Raw genomic sequence first — 21,738 nt, 5'->3', positions numbered from 1 at the left:
CTCAGCTGGATGGTTTCTTCTGCTGGTCTCACCTTTGGGAACTCATGTAGTTCTGGTCATCACAACTGTGTGTGAATGGATGGTCTAAGATGGTGACTTCACTTACATATTTGATGGTTGGTGCTGGCTGTTAGCTGGCCTCCATTATCCTCCGTGAGCATTCACATGGTAGTGGCTGCATTTCAAGAGATAAAGAGCTGAAGTAGTAAAGCCTCTTAGGACCTAGATTTGGAACTCCTCTTCTCTCAGTGTCACTTCTTTCCATTTTATTGGTAAAAGCCAAGTCACAAGGCCCACTCAGCTCTAGAGAGTAAAGAAATAGATCCCTCCTCTTTATGGGAGGAGCAACAAAATCACATCCCATGTGGTGGGTGTATGTGTTTTGAAATGGGAGGAGAGCCAGGCACAGTGGATCATGCCTGTAATCCTAGCAGAGGCAGGAGGCTTGCTTGAGGCCAGGAGTTCAAGAGCAGTCTGAGTAACATAGTAAGACCACAGTCTCTAAACAACAACAACAAAAGTAAGTGGTAGACATTAGTTCTTTCCTCTAAGTACTTTGTACATATTTAGCAATAGTTCAGTATTTACAGCTTTTTCTTTTGATATAAAGTGTATATACAGTAAAGTGTACATATTTTAAATATACATTATGCCCATGCTTTGTAGTCTACCACAGAAGGGAAAATAGTTGTATGAAGGAATTGCAAAACAATAATCCAAGAACATTCCAAGGACATTCTTTGAATTCCTCTTTCTTCATGTCCTACCCACCAATTTTGTTGTTGTTTAGTATTACCTCAACACTTAGGATTTTCATTTGTATTATATTAATTTGAATTCATTTTGGGTTTTTCTCTACCTCCTTGCATCACACATACTTTGAGCATACACTGTAGATAAGCATTGTGTTTGCTAGAAAGAAAGGCCATAGAATGTAAACAAGAGCTTTCTTTCTAGGTATTTAAATTAGATATACCACAAACCAGATTAGATTAATGATGTGTACCACTTATTTAGTGCTTATGCTCAAGGCCAATAAAAGCACTTTTACATGTATTATTTCAGTTAGTCTATATACTAATTTAGATTGATACTTTATCATTTAAAAAATTAGGAAACTAAGACATACAGAAAAGTTTTCATTTGCCCAAGGTCATATACCTTCTTAAACTAAGGTGATGTGACTCCAGGGAAGGGACCCATGTTTCACCCTTGCATCATACTGATTAGAAGCAGGAAACATGCCCTGTGATATAGAGTAGCTAAGCAAGCTTTCAGTTGGTTATATTGCTTCACAGGGTAATCTTGGTCTGAATTAAGTGTCTTAGAGGAGTATAAATTTTTATAAGCTAATCTATGAGAAAGTTTAAAAATTATCTTCTTGTCTTTTCATGAATATAAATATTTAAGGATTTTGAAGAGGAGAAACTTTGGTATTATAACCATTGATTTAACTGCAGATAATCAGAATAGAAATGTAATTAAAATTATGACCAATTCTGCTATAATTTAATCTTTGATTGGAAGATTACCTCAGAACTTCTAATAGTCTTAACACTCTAGTCCTATTACTTAAATCCATGTTACATTATGTATTTTTAATATTTCTGGAGGATTATAAAATTGTAATCAGTTTTGCACGTAAGTATTTTGATAAAATAATAGTTTCCTATTTTATTGATTAGGTATTGGATGTTTTTATTGCTAATTGACTTTTAAGCAATTTAACAAATAGCAAAAGTTCAAAAACCATTTTGACTTTCTATTTTTGCATAACGGTAAACCCTGTCTGAACTCTTTGAAATATGTGACTAGCACTTAAGTCATTTCACGTTAAGAATTCTCCCAGAAGTACCACTGGTTAATGGCAGCCATTGTGGCTGCTAAAATGAAAGCGTCTAAATTTCATTTACTGTGCCAGCTTTCCAGTTAGATCAGGAAATGGGGTAAAGTAATGATCATCTTCCGTAACCCAGTACTGTATGAGGTGTTGTGTTCCTTCACCAAGATTTCATACAACTGTTTTTTATTTTATAGTATATTTTTCTAAGTGGCTTTAAGACTTAAGTCATATGGGGTAAGTTGCAAACAAAATATGTTTAGAAATCTAATTGAGTGTTATGTTTATTTTTATGTATAGGTCTTGCTATTTTGGAAACTACAAGAAAAAAATAGTTTGGGGAAAAAAAGGTTTGGTCTTTTCAGAGGACATGGCTCAGATATCCAGCAACAGTGGAGTTAAACAATGTCCATCTTCACATCTGGAACCAACAAGAGCAAAAGATGTGGACAAAGAAGAAGCATTACAGATGGAAGCAGAGGCTTTAGCAAAACTGCAAAAGGATAGACAAGTTACTGACAATCAGAGAGGCTTTGAGTTGTCAAGTAGCACCAGACAAAAAGCACAGGTTTATAACAAACAGGATTATGATCTCATGGTGTTTCCCGAATCAGATTCCCAAAAAAGAGCATTAGATATTGATGTAGAAAAGCTCACTCAGGCTGAACTTGAGAAGCTATTGCTGGATGACAGTTTCGAGACTAGAAAAACACCTGTATTGCCAGTTACTCCTGTTCTGAGCCCTTTTTCAGCACAGCTCTACTTTAGACCTACTATTCAGAGAGGACAGTGGCTACCTGGATTATCTGGGCCTTCCACTTATGCTTTACCTTCTATTTATCCTTCTACATACAGTAAACAGGCTGCATTCCAGAATGGCTTCAATCCAAGAATGCCCACTTTTCCATCTACAGAACCTATATATTTAAGTCTTCCGGGACAGTCTCCATATTTCTCATATCCTTTGACACCTGCCACACCCTTTCATCCACAAGGAAGCTTACCTATCTGTCGTCCAGTAGTCAGTCCTGACATGGCAAAACTATTTGACAAAATAGCTAGTACATCAGAATTTTTAAAAAATGGGAAAGCAAGGACTGATTTGGAGATTACAGATTCAAAAGTCAGCAATCTACAGGTATCTCCAAAGTCTGAGGATATCAGTAAATTTGACTGGTTAGACTTGGATCCTCTAAGTAAGCCTAAAGTGGATAATGTGGAGGTATTAGACCATGAAGAAGAGAAAAATGTTTCAAGTTTGCTCGAAAAGGATCCTTGGGATGCTGTTCTTCTTGAAGAGAGATCGCCAGCAAATTGTCGTCTTGAAAGAAAGGTGAATGGAAAATCCCTTTCTGTGGCAACTGTAACAAGAAGCCAGTCTTTAAATATTCGAACAACTCAGCTTGCAAAAGTCCAGGGCCATATATCTCAGGTATAGTCTTTTCTTACTAACTTCTCAAACTTAGAATAACACAGAGTTCATGTTTGTGTGTGTAATTTGTTAAGAAAAAGGAATATTTTTTATTTTTCATGTTGTTTTTCTTTGCTCTCACATGTGCTTTGATTCTTTGTTTGTGTGGCAAAAGATTAAATGTGATTAGGCCAAATTGAAAAATTGCTTGTTATTAATATTTTTCTAGGATTGTAAATAAAAAGCCTCTAATGAACGATCTGGCTGTCACTGAGAGGCATTTAAGATATTTTAAATTTGTCTCTCCATGTCTTCTCATTACATAGGATCCCTTCTTTCTCTTCCTTATTCCTTTTATTTTTTTCAACAGAAGTAAAGAATTTTGGTTTTTAGCCCCATTATAGAAATTCTCACACATTTTGTTTTGTTGTTTTTAACCATAAATCAATGAAGGAAAAAATAACTGCAGAGAGAGAAGAGTAATTTAAAGGACTCTCACTTTAAATGCTTACATTGTTAAAAGTGAAGAATGAAATATCACTGCAGATTTGTGTTTTGCTCTTGTATCTGTGTATCCTGGGAATGTTTAAGCCTCATTCTTACTTTAGTGTGAATTATATCATTCCGCTAATTAGATCAGTACCAAACTACTATTTTGTCATTAGGAGTTAACTAGCATTTAGATGGGGAAGGAGGAACAGATTTTGTATGATTTGAATGGGTTTATGTTGAATTGTTGACTTTGAAAAACCATTTAGATGTCTGGGAGGAAGAAAAATAGGTGTTTAGGTTTAGACAGCATGATGGCTCACGCTTATAATCCCAGCTCTTTGGGAGACTAAGTGAGGATCAGTTGAGCCCAGGAGTTTGAGACCAGCCTGGCAACATAATGAGATCCTGTCTCCACCAAAATTACAAAAAAATTAGCCAGGTATGATGCCCTACTCCTGTGGTCCCAGCTACTTGGGACACTCAGGTGGGAGGATCATGTGAGACCAGGAGGTTGAGACTTCAGTGACTCTCCACTGTACTCCACTGTACTCCACTGTACTCCAGCCTGCACCACTGTACTCCAGCCTGGGTGACAGGGCAAGACCCTGTCTCCAAAAAAGAGGTGGTGGGGGGAAGGCACCGATCCCCCTGATCTTCCCATCCTATAGGGCCCAGGTCACTGCTGGATTCATGTTTGGGTCAATTTCGAATAGGGCGATAACTCCCCAACTGTGAGTCTCCATTTTATAGATTTCTCATGAGAGAAATGAACTCTGTGTTTAGTGCCTGGAGTCAGGATTTGAGATGTAGTCTGGATTTGAGGTGTCAGCTATTTATAGTTGTTTGGGAAGGGTAACTGCCTAGAACCTGGAGACCGACTGGGGCTATGAAAAGTTGCAGTCTTGCTATCAAAGAAAAGGAAGCCTCTTATTCTGTAGGGAGCTGAGTTGAGTCTCAACCCTTGCACTGGTAGAAGGCAGAGCCCCACAATGAATGCATTGTAGTTACAATAAATAGATTCTCTTGAAGTTAATACAGATGTTTGTAAATTACCTTGATTAATTTAATTATTTCTTAAATTCTGAACCTCCCATTGTTCAAAAGTCATTTACCTACTAAGAGAAATAGATTATCCCAGCTGAGCTGACATTACCATTCTAGATATAATGTAGTCATTATCTTAAGCAGGTTGAGGTTTCTGGGTAGGTGGGTTATTTACTGTCCAAAGCTCCAAGACTGGGATTCGGAACCCAAGAACTTACATGATTTTTATGTTGTACGTATTCAAACCAAATTATTTATTTATTATTATTTTTTACCACCATGGCTAAAGCCAAAGACTTCTTCAACATTTCTTTTTCTTTTTAATCACTGAGACAGCTCACAAGAATCCTGTGAGGCCAAAGTGTGACCCATCCCTGTTTTACAGTTGAGGAAGCTGAGTTGTGAAGAAGTTAAAAGAAATTATTGGCCAGATGTGGTGGCTCACACCTGTAATCCTAGCACTTTGGGAGGCCAAAGCGGGCGGATCACAAGGTCAGAAGTTTGAGACCAGCCTGACCAACATGGTGAAGCCCTGTTTCTGCTAAAAATACAAAAATTAGCCGGGTGTGGTGGTGGGCACCTGTAATCCCAGCTACTCGGGAGGCTGAGGCAGGAGAATGGCTTGAATTCAGGAGATGGAGGTTGTGGTGAGCCGAGATTGCGCCATTGCACTCCAGCCTGGGCAGCAAGAGCAAAACTCCCATCTCAAAAAAAAAAAAAAAAAAAAAAGGAATTATTGTAACTATTTTGGTATAATAATGGTATTGCAGTTAATTAAATAAATAAATGAGTCATATTTAGAGATGTATACTGTAGCATTTACAAATGAAATGTAATAAAATCAAGTGAGATATTTGGGTTGGAGGGCTTATAGATGAAACAAGATTGGCTCTATGTTGATAATTGTTGAAACCAATGATGGATACCTGGGTGTTTATTCTATTATTCTACTTTGTGTATATTTGAAAATTTCCATAACAAGTTGGAGGTCAAAGAGAGGGCCACGGAACTGTTTGTAAGAAGCAAAGTTCTGACATTCAAACCCATCTGAATCTAAAAGCCCTCCCTTTTTTTTTTTTTAAACAGAGTTTTGTTCTTGTTGCCCAGGCTGGAGGGCAATGGTGTGATCTCAGCTCACTGCAACCTCCCTCTCCCAGGTTCAAGTGATTCTTCTGCCATAGCCTCCTGAGTAGCTGGGATTACAGGCATGTACCACGACACCCAGCTAATTTTGTGTTTTTAGTAGAGACGGGGTTTCTCCATGTTTGTCAAGCTGGTCTTGAGCTCCCGACCTCAGGTGATCTGCCCACCTCGGCCTCTCAAAGTGCTGGAATTACAGGCATGAGTCACTAAGCCCAGCCAGCCCTTCAGTGATACAACATGTTATTTTAGAAGGAGTAAGTTCGCTGTCATAGCAGATATTCAAATATGGTTCAAATGGCTTCCCAAATTTAGTTATATGTTACAGTGTCCTACAGAGTTTAGGCCTACTCGGTCCTGATTTAGGGGAAGGGGTGCCAAAAGACAGTATGAAATTTCAGGGGGAAGATACCTGTTTTTTCAAAACTTTCCCTAAGTGATTCTGATGCAGCAAATGTGTTACTCCCTTAGACCCACATTTGGGACCTCTTGATTAGATAACTTTAAAGTTTCTTCATACTTTAGGAGCCTATAAAGTTGGGAAAATGACAAGACAAATAGCAAAGTATAAAAACAGAGTACCCTGGACACAGTTTCTTTTCAGCTCAAAACCCAAAGCATAGGTTGCTAATGCTTTCATTGCAAAACTCAACTTCCTGCCCCTGCTTGACCTTTTTAGTTTAGACTGGTCACTTCTAGTTCAACACATGTGTTCTCCACCCTTTCATTTGGTGGGACAGAGGTGTGACACCCATGTAAGTCTCCCTACATGTATCTTTTCCTGCTTATCTAAAATATTTGTCACAGTACCATCTTGATATTTTCCTTATTTGGGGTGCTTAAGAAAGTATCTTGGAGGAATAATGAGGTTGGATAGTTTCCTATAGAAAGAAGTTCACCTAGCAAGATCTGGGTAATCAGTCACATGGTTGTTACAGAGAGCTGCTAGTGGCTCAGACTCTAGAAATTAATTAACTAGGCTGCCAGACATGATTAGTTTTAGCAGAAACATGTTCCCAGATCTTGAAGTATAGGGGAAGAATTAAAGTAATGAGCAAATGGATTATGAGAGATGTGAGTTAGAGAGTGGGTAAGCAATAATGCTGCACTGTAGCATTATTGCTTACCCACTCTCTAACTCACATCTCTCATAATCCATTTGCTGATCAATCAGAGGTTGGAGCTAGATTACTACAGTGTAGCATGTCAATAGCTTTACTGATAGCATGCTATCTGAATTATCTGAATTGACGTGGCTTAGGCTGCTTGCCAGTCTTAGGAGAATTTAACTGCAGCATGACTGAGGAAGTGTTCATCATTCCATTATACTCTATTCAAACCCCATCTAATAATTTTGTTTGAGTATATCCTAAGAGGGGCCACCAGTAAGGAAACTGAAGTATGTCTATTTTGAGACAGGGTCTCACACTGTTTGACCTAGGTTGGAATGCAGCAGTGTGATCACGGTTCACTGTAGCCTCTACCTCCCAGGCTCAAATAACTCTTCTAATTCAGCCTCCTGAGTAGCTGGGACTGACTACAGGTGCACTCCGTCACACCCAACTAATTTTTTTAAGTTTTTGTAAAGATGAGGTCTCCCCTATAGTGTGAGCCATTTGTGCCTAGCCTAGAGTATGTCCTGAAAAGAGAAGACTATAGTTTTCAGGTCTATAACTTATGCCATTTAAGGAACTGTTGGAGGTGTTATTATTATTGTTATTTTCCTGAGACTAAGTTTTGCTCTTGTCCCACAGGCTGGAGTGCAATGGCGCAATCTTGGCTCACTGCAACCTCTGCCTCCCAGGTTCAGGCAATTCTCCTGCCTCAGCTTCCTGAGTAGCTGGGATTACAGGCACCTGTCAGTACACCTGGCTAATTTTTGTATTTTTTTTTTTTTTTTTTTTTTAATGAGATGGAGTTTCGCTCTTGTTACCCAGGCTGGAGTGCAATGGCTCGATCTCGGCTCACCACAACCTCCGCCTCCTGGGTTCAGGCAATTCTCCTGCCTCAGCCTCCTAAGTAGCTGGGATTACAGGCACGCACCACCACGCCCAGCTAGTTTTTTTGTATTTTTAGTAGAGACGGGGTTTCACCATGTTGACCAGGATGGTCTCGATCTCTCGACCTCGTGATCCACCCACCTCGGCCTCCCAAAGTGCTGGGATTACAGGCTTGAGCCACCGCGCCCAGCTAATTTTTGTATTTTTAATAGAGACAGCGTTTCACCATGTTGGCCAGGCTGGTCTTGAACTTCTGACCTCAGGCCATCTGCCTGTCTTGGCCTCCCAATGTGCTGGGATCATAGGCATGAGCCATTATGCCCACCCTGTTGGAGGTATTTTGCCTGAAGAAGAGAGTATTAATTGGAGTTAAATCACTGAATCTAAATTTCTTCATCTATGAAATAAAGTTGGCTAGACAAGATCCCTTTCAGAAATAATAGTTAAAATTTGGGAAGTTGTCATTTGAAAGAGGAGGTAGACTTTTCTTTCTTTCTTTTTTTTTATTTTTAAAGGTTTTGTATTTTGGACGTATGTTTTCAAACCAATTCGGGAAGTAGAATACCTGAAAGTCATGGTGCTCTTATAAAACAGTATATTAAATATATTAAGTATACTATTTTGTGTTACATTAGATGACAATTTGTGCTAGATTATAATAGAAACAACTGGTACTAGGGTGGGTGTGGTGGCTCATGCCTGTAAACCAAGTGCTTTGGGAGGCCAAGGTGGGAGGACTGCTTGAGGCCAAGAATTTGAGACCAAGCTGGGCAATGTAGGAAGAACTGTGTCTATGGGAAACAAAATTCACTATGTGTGGTGACGCACATTGGGACTACAGATATTCTCTAGTTCCAGCTACTCAAGAGACTTTGGTGGGAGGATCTCTTAAGCCCAGAAGTTTGAGGCCTCAGTGAGCAAAGATGATAAGGCCCTTGTGCTCCAGTCAGGGCTACAGAATAAGACTGTGTCTCTGAAAAATAAAGAGAAATAACTGGTAGTTAGGGCTGAAGGTTAAAATACATTGCATAGAAAAGCTTAAAATTAAACAAGTCCTATTTGTTTGTTTGCTCCCTCTGCCACCCAGGCTGTGGAGTGCAGTGGCATGATCTCGGCACACTGCAACCTTTACCTCCCGGGTTCAAGTGATTCTCCTGGCTCAGCCTCTCGAAAGCTGGGACTACAGGTGTGTGCTACCATGCCTGGCTAATTTTTGTGTTTTTAGTAGAGGTGAGGTTATACTGTGTTGACCAGGCTGGTCTCAAACTCCTGACCTCAAGTGATCCACCCGCCTTAGCCCCCCAAATTGCTGGGATTATAGGCGTGAACCACCTCGCCTGGCTAGATAAGTCCTATTTGTTTATATATTTTTTTCTGTGAATGGAGAATTCATTTTAGTAGCTCAATTTTAAAGTCCATTGTCCTAAAAAGGAGAACAAGAACCAATGGGGAAGAAAATTCAGGAGGCACGTTTCATGGTTAAATATCTACAAAGGAACTTATAAAGAGACATTTTGTGATGGTTGCTCTCAGGTTGTGTTAAGAGAAGAATGTTAGACAAATTTAACATAGTTTAATTCAGCAAAGAAGAGATCACAGATTGGACAGCCCCTGAACCAGAATGGGTTCAGGGAGCTCCAGTGCAGCCATGTGGTGGAAGATTTATGGTCAGAAAAGGAAAGTGACATACCAAAAATGGAAGTGAAGTACAGAAACCGCTGGATTGGTTATGGCTTGACGTTTGCCTTATTGGAATGTGTTTTGAACAGTTAGCCACCCTTAATTGGCCGAAACTTGGTGATTGGCACAAGAGTAGGTTACAGTTTGTTTACACATCCAGTTAGTATATTACAGTTCTCTGTATGTGCAGAAATCGAAATCATTAGGCTGAACTTAAAATATGTTAGGAGGCAGCTTTAGGCTAAATTTAAGACTTGTAAACACTATTACTTGAGATATTTACTCAGAGGCTTGGTATGTACGTGTTATAAATGCTACAGAAAGGATTTTTTTTTTTTTTTTTTTTTTTGAGACAGAGTTTCGCTCTTGTTACCCAGGCTGGAGTGCAGTGGCACGATCTTGGCTCACCGCAACCTCCGCCTCCTGGGTTCAGGCAATTCTCCTGCCTCAGCCTCCTGAGTAGCTGGAATTACAGGCACGCGCCACCATGCCCAGCTAATTTTTTGTATTTTTAGTAGAGACGGGGTTTCAATATGTTGACCGGGATGGTCTCGATCTCTTGACCTCGTGATCCACCCGCCTCGGCCTCCCAAAGTGCTGGGATTACAGGCTTGAGCCACCGCGCCCGGCCCTTTTTTTTTTTTTTTTTTTTTTTTTTGAGATGTAGTCTCGCTGTCTTGCCCAGGCTGGAGTGCAGTGGTGCAATCTTGGCTCACCTCAGCCTTCCTGTCCTGGCTTCAAGCAATTCTCTCTCAGCCTCCCAAGTAGCTGGGATTACAGGTGCCTGCCACCACACCCAGTGAATTTTTGTATTTTTAGTGGAGACGGAGTTTCACCATATGGTCAGGCTGGTCTTCAACTGACCTCAGGTGATCCATCCACCTCAGCCTCCCAAAGTGATGGGATTATAGATGTGAGCCACTGTGCCCAGCCCAGAAAGTATTTTTATGTGAGAAAGTTCTAAGCCTTCTTCTTAGTGCTAAGATTTCATCATTTTGTTTGTGTACAGGAAGATAAAGTTTGGTTTGATGTAGAGCAAAGTAAGGAGATAAACTGAACACTGGTAATTGGCTGACTTTGGAAATCCATGACACAATTCATGGAACAGAGCTTTTAATTTTTCACATACCATTCATCTCTGTCTGTATATAAACTTTTCCTTCATATTTTTTATTGGAAAGTAATATTGCAATGCTTTATAATTACTGTACATGCTTAAGTGTTCAATTTCTATAAGAATTTTATGCTTTGTGGTGAAAACACAAAGGATATTTTTCTTCTCACTCAGCAAGCTTACTTCCTGTTTCCATCTAGTGTCCTTTGTTTTCTTAATAATGATCTAAATACTTTAGTTCAAATTTTTTGTGACCAAAACCAGGAAAAGACATGCTACTTAAAACTTTGTCTTCTGACAATTTAAGTTTAAATCAGGCTTTTAGTTAATAGCTATGAATTTAACTACTTAGAGCAGATTTCAAAGAATTTTAGTAATGGATCAAATTATTTTCATAGAAGTGGCTTTGCGAAGTTCTGTGGTTGTTAACTCTTTCTAAAAGTTAATTGTATTAACATTATAAACATATCCCCATTGGCAAAATGTCTATTATTAATTTTAATGAAGGGGGAAGGTTAAATAAAATGTGATTTTATGGTCTGGCTGAGTATATTTGAACAGTACATGTAAGTTTCTTTGGAAACAAAAAAAGTCCAAATAACGATGTAACCAACTTCCTTCTGAAAAGTAGCATGTATTTAATGTTTAAAGTACATTTACTGAAAACTTGGTGTTGTGTTCCATATAATTTCAGGGTAATATGGCATGAACCTTGAACTTGTATAGGAATAAAGCTTCCCCATATTCTTGTAACTACTTTACAGAGTATTCATTGATAAATTTTTGTGAATCATTTTAAACCTTCACTACTTTCCTTAAATCTCCAGATTCACCTCTGCCAACTCTCTACCCTTTTTTTTCTTTTAAACTGAGGTCAAGACTATCCATGCGTTAACTGTCAACCTCACATTTTTTTCATCTTTCTGGTTTGAAAGGAAGAGATGTTCCTTCCCTTTTCCAGAACTTAACTCTTTCATTTCTTTCCTTGTTCCTGTTTGTTCTTGTCTTCCCCAAAGTTATTACTCTGTGTGTGTGTGTGTGTGTGTGTGTGTGTGTGTGTGTGTGTGTGTGTATGTGTGTATGTTTGTTGTTGTTGTTTTTTTTTAAAGGCAGGGTCTTGCTTTGTCATCCAGGCTGGAGTGCAGTGGCACAACCTCGGCTCACTGCATCCTCTGTCTGCTGGGCTCAAGCCATCCTTCTGCCCCAGCCTCCTGAGTACCTGGGACTATAGGCACACACCATTATACCTGGCTAAGTTTTGTATATTGAGTAGAGACGGGGTTTCACCATATTGCCTCGGCTGGTCTTCACCTCTTGGACTAGAGCTATCCACCTCCCTCCCAAAGTACTGGGATAACAGATATGAGCTGCCACACCTGGCCTTAAAGTTATTACCCTTTAAAAAGGAATTTGTACTTACTGTCTTTCTAGTCTCTTGCTCTCCTCCTCTTATTCCCATTATGTTGCAGAATTGCCAATCCCTTGACCATATTCACTGTCTAGCCCTTTTGCTTATTTTTAAAAAGTTGACTATATCCTTTTTTTTTTTTTTTTGAAACTCTATTCTGTTTCCCTGGGTAGATCTACTTCCTATTTTTCTTCCTGTGATTTTTGACTCCTTTTTCTTTGTCTAGCTAAACACAGGCATTCCTCCAAAGGTTTTGTTCTTGGTTGTCTTTAATAACTCTTTACTTGTTTTCCCTTGGTCAGTGCTTTATTCTTGAGGCTCCAATGTACTTAGATTGGAAGCCACTGATCTAGACTCTTGTAGTGATGTGACTCCTTGGCTGTCTATGATTGAGATGCTGTGATGTTTAATTTTATGTGTCAGCTTGACTAGGCTATGGAGTGTCCAGATACCTGATCAGGCATTATTCTGCCTATTTCTATGAGGGTGTTTTTGGGTCAGATTAATGTTTGAATTGGTCAGCTAGATAAAGCAAATTCCCTGCTTAATGTGAATGGGCCTCATCCAATTAGTTGAAGGCCTGAAGAATGACCCTCCCAAGAGTAAGGGAGAAACTCCTCCTGCCTGACTGCCTTTAAGCTGGATCATCAATTTTTTTCCTGCCTTTGGACTAAAACGGAAGCATTGGCCCTTCCTGAGTTTTGCAACTACGTCATTGGCTCTCTTTTGTCTCAAGCTTGCCAAGTGCAGATCAGGAGACTTGTCAGCTCATAATTGCACAAGCCATTCCATATATATGAAAATAAAGAGATGTCCCAGTTCTGTCCCTCACAGATACAGGGCCTTATGTCTCCCTTAGCTTCCCAAGAGACTGTTTCCTCTTAACGGAGTTTGATGCAAAGACTGCTTTGACCGAGATGTGCTCTCAGTGATCCTGATGGATGCTGACAGCAGTTAGCAGAGAGAGAGAGTTCCCTGTAAAGAGGTACAGAAATTGGATGATCCCTAAATCTCTGTCTCTAGCTCTATATAATATTTCTGGAGTAGAACATTTCTAGATGATGACCTAAACATCTACATGGATTTTCAAACACAGCGTAATGGCCGGCCGTGGTAGCTCAGGCCTGTAATCCTAGCACTTTGGGAGGCTGAGGCGGGCAGATCATGAGGTTAGGAGATCAAGATCATCTTGGCCAACGTGGTGAAACTCCATCTCTACTAAAATACAAAAAATTAGCTGGGCTTGGTGGCACATGCCTATAATCCCAGCTACTCGGGAGGCTGAGGCAGGGGAATCGCTTGAACCCAGGAGGCGGAGGTTGCGTGAGCCGAGATCACACCATTGCACTCTAGCCTGGCGTCAGAACAACACGAGAACTTTGTATCTTCCCCTGCAAACTTCTTTCTTTGTTCCATGTATTGGCTAATGGCATTGGTAGTGTTTTCTTATTATCATATGTCTTTTGTTCTTTCCTCCCCCTCTCTCTCCTCCTTTTTATGTTGCGAGGCTGGAATGCAGTGGCGCAATCTCTGCTCACTGCAACTTCTGCCGCCTGGGTTCCAGCGATTCTCCTGCCTCAGCCTCCCGAGTAGCAGGGACTACAGGCGTGTGCCATCATGCCCAGCTAATTTTTGTATTTTTAGTAGAGACAGGGTTTCACCATGTTGGCCAGGATGATCTCAATCTCTTGACCTTGTGATCCACTTACCTTGGCTTCCCAAAGTGCTGGGATTACAGGCATGAGCCACCACACCTGGCCTTATATACCTCTTTTATTTGTTAAAAAATTTGTGTGGGTATACAATGTGAGGATTGCAAATATTAATCATTTGTAGACTTCACTACTAAATAACTTGGGCTAGAAAGGGGAGACAAAATGTGAATGTGTATAAATGCAGTACAAAAAAGAAAGTCTTGAGTGCCACAGCAGAAAAGGCTATAATATCTATGGAGAAAAGAGATTTGATGCTTTGGTTTGTTTGCATGGAGTTTGGAGGTGGAATTCGAGTATGGGTTAAGGGGATGGATGTAAAATATATGAATTTTTTATTCCAGAAAGAGTAGAGGGAAAAACCTAAAACTTAATGTTTGAGGTGAAATATTGGCTGCCTAGCTATTTTTTACCCTTTATGGACAAAACATTTGAGTTAACTTTCTAGATTCTATTCTTACCTTGATGTATGACTAGATAATTATTATATTCAGTTTTTGTCAATTCAAACTCATAACTTGAATGAAAGGAAGGACCTGATTCATGAGAGGCACTGCAAAAAATGGAACTATTATTATTCTTTTTAAATCCTAAAATGCCATCTAAGGAGATTCAGAGTCTGTTTTTAAAGTAAGTAAAACATGAAGAACAGTTCTTCAGGGAAAGATGATTCTTGGGTCAAGCAAAGCTTCAGGTTTTCCATAGCACTGCTCCCACAAAGGTCACAATGTTATTTTTCACATTGTGTTTTTAGGAATTTTTTTAGGATATTATTTTGAGAGACAGATTGACATGGTTATCAAACATGTGGCATTGAAACCAGACTGCCTGGGTTGAAATTCACACTTTGCCTGTATTAGCTATATGACCTTGTGAGTTAATTAATCTGTTCCTCATTTTTTTCATAAAATGGAAGTTATAATAGTTCCCACCTAATAGAGCTTTTTTGATATGATTTCTATGACAAATTCACTCGTTATATGTAAGTGAATTTTAAGTTGTTTTGGGGGAACCAGAAGTTCACATTGAACTAACGACTGAATGCTTCTAAACTGGATACAAAAATACAAAATTCAACAAAATGCTATTCATGTTCTCAAGGAGCTTTCACATTAGGACAAATATAAAACAGCATGTAGCAATACGATGTTTGGTTCAGACTAAGTACTTAGAAGTACAGGGAGAAGAATTCCTTCATTCTGAGTAATCATGAAGGGCATTGTAGATGAAGTTGCATTCAGTTGGACCTTAAAAATTAATAGATTTTTGACACATATGGTAAGGGAAGTTTAAGAGGAAGGTGAAAGGAAAGGTCCAGAGGTGGGATAGCTCAATTTGTGTTTTATAGGAACAAGATATGATTTAAGCTAACTGGAACACAGAAATCTTTAGGGAAGTTCTGGGAAATAAGATTGGATTAGATTGCGGCAGATTTGGAAAGGTCCAGAGGTGGGATAGCTCAATTTGTGTTTTATAGGAACAAGATATGATTCAAGCTAACTGGAACACAGAAATCTTTAGAGAAGTTCTGGGAAATAAGATTGGATTAGATTGCGGCAGATTTGGAGTGTGAAACCAGAGGATTTGCTAGGAAATATAAAACCCTATTCTTTAGAGTAATATAGTCTGTTTGCCACAGTGGTTGCTTCTGTAATACAAATTGATTGATAAGTGATTGGTAACTATGAGACTGCTGTCAGTATAATGGGGGAAGTAGCAATAGTTCAGACATAATCTTTCCCAACGTATTAACTTTTTGGAAATAATCAGAAACAAACTTCCTGCAACCTAAGAGAAACCTCTAGCACTATATGAAGATATTAGGAAAACACTAAGAATTCTGTAAAACTTTTTGAGACGGAATTTTGCTCTTGTTGCCCAGGCTGGAGTGCAGTGGCACTATCTTGGCTCACTGCAACCTCTGCCTCCCAGGTTCAAGTGATTTTCCTGCCTCAGCCTCCCAAGTAGCTGGGATTACAGGGACCTGGCACCACACCCGGCTAATTTTTGTATTTCTGGTAGAGATGAGGTTTCACCATGTTGGCCAGGCTGGTCTCAAAATCCTGACCTCAGGTGATCTACCTGCCTTGGCTTCTCTCAGTGGTACTGTACTTTTAACTTCATTGCAATTGGTGTTGACTAGAAGCATATGCCCTAAAGAACTCATATCTCAAATGAGAAACAAGAGCCCCAGAGTTTTAGGCTTCAAAGGATGTAATGCTTGTTGCAAATGGGAGTAGACATTTAGCTGTGCTAGTATTTTTATAAGCACATGTTATTGTTTTAGTTAGGGCCTTGGTTACAGAGTTATATTGATACAAAAATTTATTTTATTTTTATTTTTAGAGATGGGGCCTCACTGTGTTGCCTGGGCTGGCCTCAAACTTCTGGGCTCCAGTGACCCTCTTAATTTAGCCTCTTGGGTACCTGGGACTACAAATATGCAATACCATACTTGGCTACATTGATAATTCAGTAGTCTGCCTTAACTCTCTTTTCCCCAAGAGACTTGTTAACTTTTAGTTGTGCTTTTGTAGACTTCAAGGTATTTATTTTTTTCTCCAAATGCATATATTATTTTCTAGCAGAAAGGGCTCTGACATATATTAAAAGAAGGAAACTCATAAAGGAATAGTTGCCCTAAATTTTCAGTTTAATTTTCTGACACAGAATCATCTTGAGTGCTGAGGCGGGCAGATTGCTTTAGCCCGGGAGATTGAGGCTAGCCTGGGCAACATGGCAAAACTCCGTGTCTACAGAAAATACAAAAATTAGCCAGGTAAGGTGGCCCATGCCTGTAGTCCCAGCTACTTGGTAGGCTGAGGTGGATCACCTGACTTCAGGAGGTCAAGGCTGCAGTGAGCCATGATCATATGACTGCACTCACCTGGGCGAGAGAATGAGTACGTGTCTCAAAAAAATTTTTTTGTATATGTGTGTGCCATGGTCACTGAAATCTGTTACAGCTTTTGAAAGGTTTGCACTTCGTTCTCACTGAATTTTGAATTGAGAATGTTCCAATTCTAATTTTACAGGAAATTTATATTTGAAATTTGTACCAAATCAAATACTTATATGTAGTATCAAAACACTCTTAATGGACCCTGCTGTTTGGCTATGCTTGGGTGGTGAATTGGTCTCCCTAAAAGTTGTAAACAGTTTTTGACCAGGTGTAGACTTAATTTTTGAGAGACTATGAGTATGTTTGTATAAGTTTATCAACCTAGAAAATGCCCATTGTCTCTTACATAAAGAACCATCTGCCTTCTTGGAATTTCGGGCCTACTTGAATATATAGAATTTCTGGCTTATTAGAAGAGTCCCAAATGGGCTTTATCTCTTCATTTTCTTAAAACACAGTAGTCTTTTAATTTCATTTTAGCTGTGAAATTTCTAAAGTGTTTATTTTAGGAATATTTTGAATGGAAAGGTTTTTAGCATTCCATTCTTACCGACCAATACAGCCTGTTTCTACTACTAAGCAAGTAAAACCAAAGAACCAAAATAAGGCTTAATTGACATTACTTTTACAAAGATAGAAATACACAACTTAAACACTTGTTATTGATATGTTTTTTTTAACCTCCATAGCTTTGTACATATTTTCATAAAAATGTGTTTGTGCTGTGCTGCTGTGTAGCATTTTGTGCATCTTCCACTTTTAAGATAATTAAAAACACTTTTAATTACAGAAAGACCCAAATGGGACCAGTGGTTTGCCAACTTCAAGTTCTCTTCTTCAGGAAGTTGAAGTACAGAATGAGGAGATGGCAGCTTTTTGTCAATCCATTACAAAGTAAGGAATTTTTCTTTATAAATGTTTGTTTGAAAAATTGACTTGCAAACCAGTCTAGTGCTAATAATTCTAAAGTTTTAAAATTTTAAATTTAAAACTTAAAATTTTCTTCTTGTGGCTAAAATTTCAAGTCAAAGAGTTAATTGGCATGTTACCACTAACTACAGTTGAACTTACATCTTCACCTGTTAGGTTTCTTAATGTTTAGAAGAAAAAATTGAGGTCAGACCATAGACTGATACTATAGTAACCAGTGAAACTATGACCTACCTGTAAGTTTCAGTACACTTAAAAAATGCCTACTTTTGTTTTAGAGGTACTTAATTTTGCTATAAACTTTCTGGCATTCAAAATACTGTTCTACATATTTAAGAACTGTTTAAGGCAAGTTTAGAAGAGCAAATATATTTTCTGAAGTTTAGAAAAACGCATATATAAAATATTCTCTTTATCTTAAATGTGTCTAATATTTATTATAGATGAGGAAACAGACTCAGAGAAGTAACCTAATGAAATTTACTTGGCTATTCAGTAATATCAATAATGGAACCAACTCTCTTTTGCTTCTGGTTAAGCATGCCCGTTAAAGCACTGTATTAGTCATGACTTCTGTAACAAGTGCTAGAAACCCCTCTTGACCTTAAAAAGCGTCGTGTCTTAGTTCACAAATCCAAATGGCAGGAAGAGGAAGGATGGAGCAGAGTTCATTAACAGCAAGATTCGGGAATTCACTTACTATAAATTATCCCTCCTTCCTTCGATTCTCCTTGTCCACTCCCTTTCCTACTCCTTCTTCACTTTTCTTCCTCTGCCTTTCCTCCATGCAATTGAATGATCTCAGTAGCAGAGACAAAAAAGGAGTCCCCTTAGCTAGCCAGATAGGAAAATCTCACAGGGGGAAAGAGTGGAACAACAAACCTTGTGGCCAAGAGGATGAGAGATCTGTTGTCTAAAAAGGGAAGTAGATCACCACTGGGAGATTTTTTTTTTTTTTTAATCTGAATCCAGCATCGTCTTCAGTGTGGTGTACTTTAAGTATAGCAGGATTTGGGGTTCCCAGATCATTTTTGAGTATGTACATTATTTTAATGTTAAAGGACTTAATATTTAATGAGACTTTCTGGACCATTGATGATATTTTATTAAAACTCTGCCTTCCTTTATGTTACCTTTTAACCAACATTTTTTTTCTTCAGAATACCTTAGGAAAAAAAATATTATCTGTAGAGTCACTTTTTCTTGGCAAAGGTTACTCTCCCCAAACAGGCCTTGTATTTTTCTGTTAGGCCATGTTAAGTAACTACTACATTTAAGCTTTGCAAGTTGAAAAGTTAGGCTCTCTGAGACCTACCTTTTTTCTCCCATTTGAATCTTAGAGCTATTTATACAAACTCTGCCACTAATTGAAAATGATTGTTTTTGTTTACACACACACACACACACACACACACACACACACTTATGTGATATGAAACTGCGAATGGACTAAAGAGAGAATGAGTTCTTTTTGTAATTTTATTTTCATTAGTAGACTATGATGGAAACAGGTATTAGAGCAGTAAGAAGTAGTACAGATTTTTTGAAGCCATGTTCTGGAAACTTCTCTTGTTTCCCCGTGGTGACTGTGGAGATTGAGGTGAGATGTCCTTTGAGTTTAGTGGCTCTGTTTTTTCCAGTATGCTCATTTTGCAGTGGATTTTTAAAACAAGTATTGAGGTGGCCATGCGTGGTGGCTCACACCTGTAGTCCCAGCACTTTGGGAGGCCGAGTCGGATGGATCACCTGACATCAGGAGTTGAAGACCAGCCTGGCCAACATGGTGAAACCCCGTCTCAACTAAAAATACAAAAAAATTAGCTCGGCATAGTGGCAGGCGCCTGTAATCGCAGCTACTTTGGAAGGCTGAGGCAGGAGAATCACTTGAACTCAGGAGGTGGAAGTTGCAGTGAGTTGAGATTCCACCATTGCCCTCCAGCCTGGGTGACAAGAGCAAAACTCTGTCTCAAAAAGATTCAAATATTTAGGCTTTTAATTAGAAAGCCAATTCTTTACTTTTTGTATTCTTTATTCATTTAAATTCAGCTATGAAATTAGTGTCAGGCTGTCAGAATGATATTTGTTTATCATTAAGGTAAAATATAAAGCAGACATGGAATTTAGTGCCAGGTCTAGGTCTTGGTTTTTGTTGTTGCTCATCTGTGAAATTAAAGAGTTGGATTTCAAGGATCCTTTTCAGTTTAAGATTCTATAATACATTGATGCAGGAATACTTTTCATCATTACTGAGTTTTTTGTTTCCTTTTTTTTCTTTTACACCTACCGTAATTGACAAAGCTTGCTATATCTTCTAGTTATAGGTGCTGAAAAAATTCTTTTTTTTTTTTTTTTTTTTTTTTTTTGAGGCAAAGTTTTGCTCTTGTACCCAAGCCTGGAGTGCAGTGGCGTGATCTCAGTTCACTGCAACTTCCGCCTCCCGAGTTCAAGTGATTCTCTTGCCTCAGCCTCCCAAGTAGCTAGGACTGCAGGCATGTCCCACCACACCCGGGATTTTTTTGGTATTTTTAGTAGAGATGTGGTTTCACCATGTTGGCCAGGCTGGTCTTGAACACCTTACCTCAGGTGATCCTCCCACCTTGGCCTCACAAAGTGCTGGCATTACAGGTGTGAGCCCACCACACTGGGTCGAGAAAGTTCTTCTAATAGTATTAAATGCCAGTAGAAGTTATTGCCACTTTATTTGTGGTCCTTTAGGATAAAATGAGAAAGTCACACTATATACCTGTCTTTCTGAATAGCTTTCTGGTCTCTTTTCTTCATATGTATAATATTCATGCATTCATATATATAATATTTATGTCCTGTAATAGTATCTTGACCCCAAGAACTTCCTATATGTTTTCAAGGACTTCAGCTCTGCTTTTGGTTAATTTTATTCTAAAGAGTGCTGACTGTACTTTCCTATAGAATAGTGTTAATTCAGTTGAAATCTTTCAAAACCCTCATTTTTATCTTGTTTTTTTTGTTTTTTTGTTTTTTTTTTTTTTGAGACGGAGTTTTGTTCTTGTTACCCAGGCTGGAGTGCAATGGCACGATCTCGGCTCACCGCAACCTCCGCCTCCTGGGTTCAGGCAATTCTTCTGCCTCAGCCTCCTGAGTAGCTGGGATTACAGGCACGCGCCACCATACCCAGCTGATTTTTTGTATTTTTAGTAGAGACGGGGTTTCACCATGTTGACCAGGACGGTCTCGATCTCTTGACCTCGTGATCCACCCGCCTCGGCCTCCCAAAGTGCTGGGATTACAGGCTTGAGCCACTGCGCCCGGCCTTTATCTCGTTTTTATTTTCTGATTTTGCATGATTGGTTATCTGTGCAGAATTTTAGTCTGATTGAGCACACAAAAGTAGAAAAATAAACCATAAAGGATTTTTTTTTTTTCTTTGAGATGGAGTTTTGCTCTTGTTGCCCAGGCTCACTGCAATGGCGCTATCTCAGCTCACTGCAACCTCTGCCTCCCAGGTTCAAGTGATTCTCCTGCCTCAGCCTCCTGAGTAGCTGGAATTATAGGCATGTGCCACCAAGCCTGGCTAAGTTTGTATTTTCAGTAGAGATGGGGTTTCTCCATATTTGTCAGGCTAGTGTCAAATTCCTGACCTCAAGTGATCTCCCCACCTCGGCCTCCCAAAGTGCTGGGATTTCATACCTGAGCCACCATGACTGGCCTTCCCCCCGCCCCCAGACAGAGTTTCACTCCCTTTCCCAGGCTGGAGTATGGTAGTGTAATCCTGGTTCACTGCAACCTGCAACCTCTGCCTCCCGGTTCAAGTGATTCTCCTTCCTCAGCGTCCTGGGTAGCTGGGATTAAATGAGCACACTACCATGCCCAGCTAATTTTTTGTATTTTTAGTAGAGATGGGTTTTCACCATGTTGGTCAGGCTGGTCTCAAACTCTTGACCTTATGATCCACCTGCCTCGGCCTCCCAAAGTTCTCGGATTACAGGTGTGAGCCACCACACTTGGCTCCATAAAGGATTTTCGTTTCTGCATAGAGATACTGAATTTCCTGAACTGCAGAGCCATATTAAGCAGATAAAGACTTTT

At 39.3% G+C, this 21,738-nt stretch overlaps 1 protein-coding gene across 2 annotated transcripts in view; it reads left to right on the top strand.

The window, feature by feature from the left end:
* Positions 1-21,738, top strand: part of PIK3C2A (phosphatidylinositol-4-phosphate 3-kinase catalytic subunit type 2 alpha) — a 128,113-nt gene that overhangs the window by 35,631 nt on the left and 70,744 nt on the right. For both annotated transcript variants that reach the window (XM_003919876.4, XM_074401173.1), the window contains exons 2-3: positions 2,141-3,272; positions 17,534-17,637. In XM_003919876.4, the coding sequence (XP_003919925.1) occupies positions 2,211-3,272; positions 17,534-17,637 (1,166 nt within the window). In that variant the 5' untranslated portion in view covers positions 2,141-2,210. The remainder of the gene's footprint in view (positions 1-2,140; positions 3,273-17,533; positions 17,638-21,738) is intronic.

Source organism: Saimiri boliviensis, chromosome 6 (genome assembly GCF_048565385.1).
Source record: "Saimiri boliviensis isolate mSaiBol1 chromosome 6, mSaiBol1.pri, whole genome shotgun sequence".
NCBI classification, from domain to species: domain Eukaryota; kingdom Metazoa; phylum Chordata; class Mammalia; order Primates; family Cebidae; genus Saimiri; species Saimiri boliviensis.
This window is presented reverse-complemented; position numbering and strand designations above follow the sequence as displayed.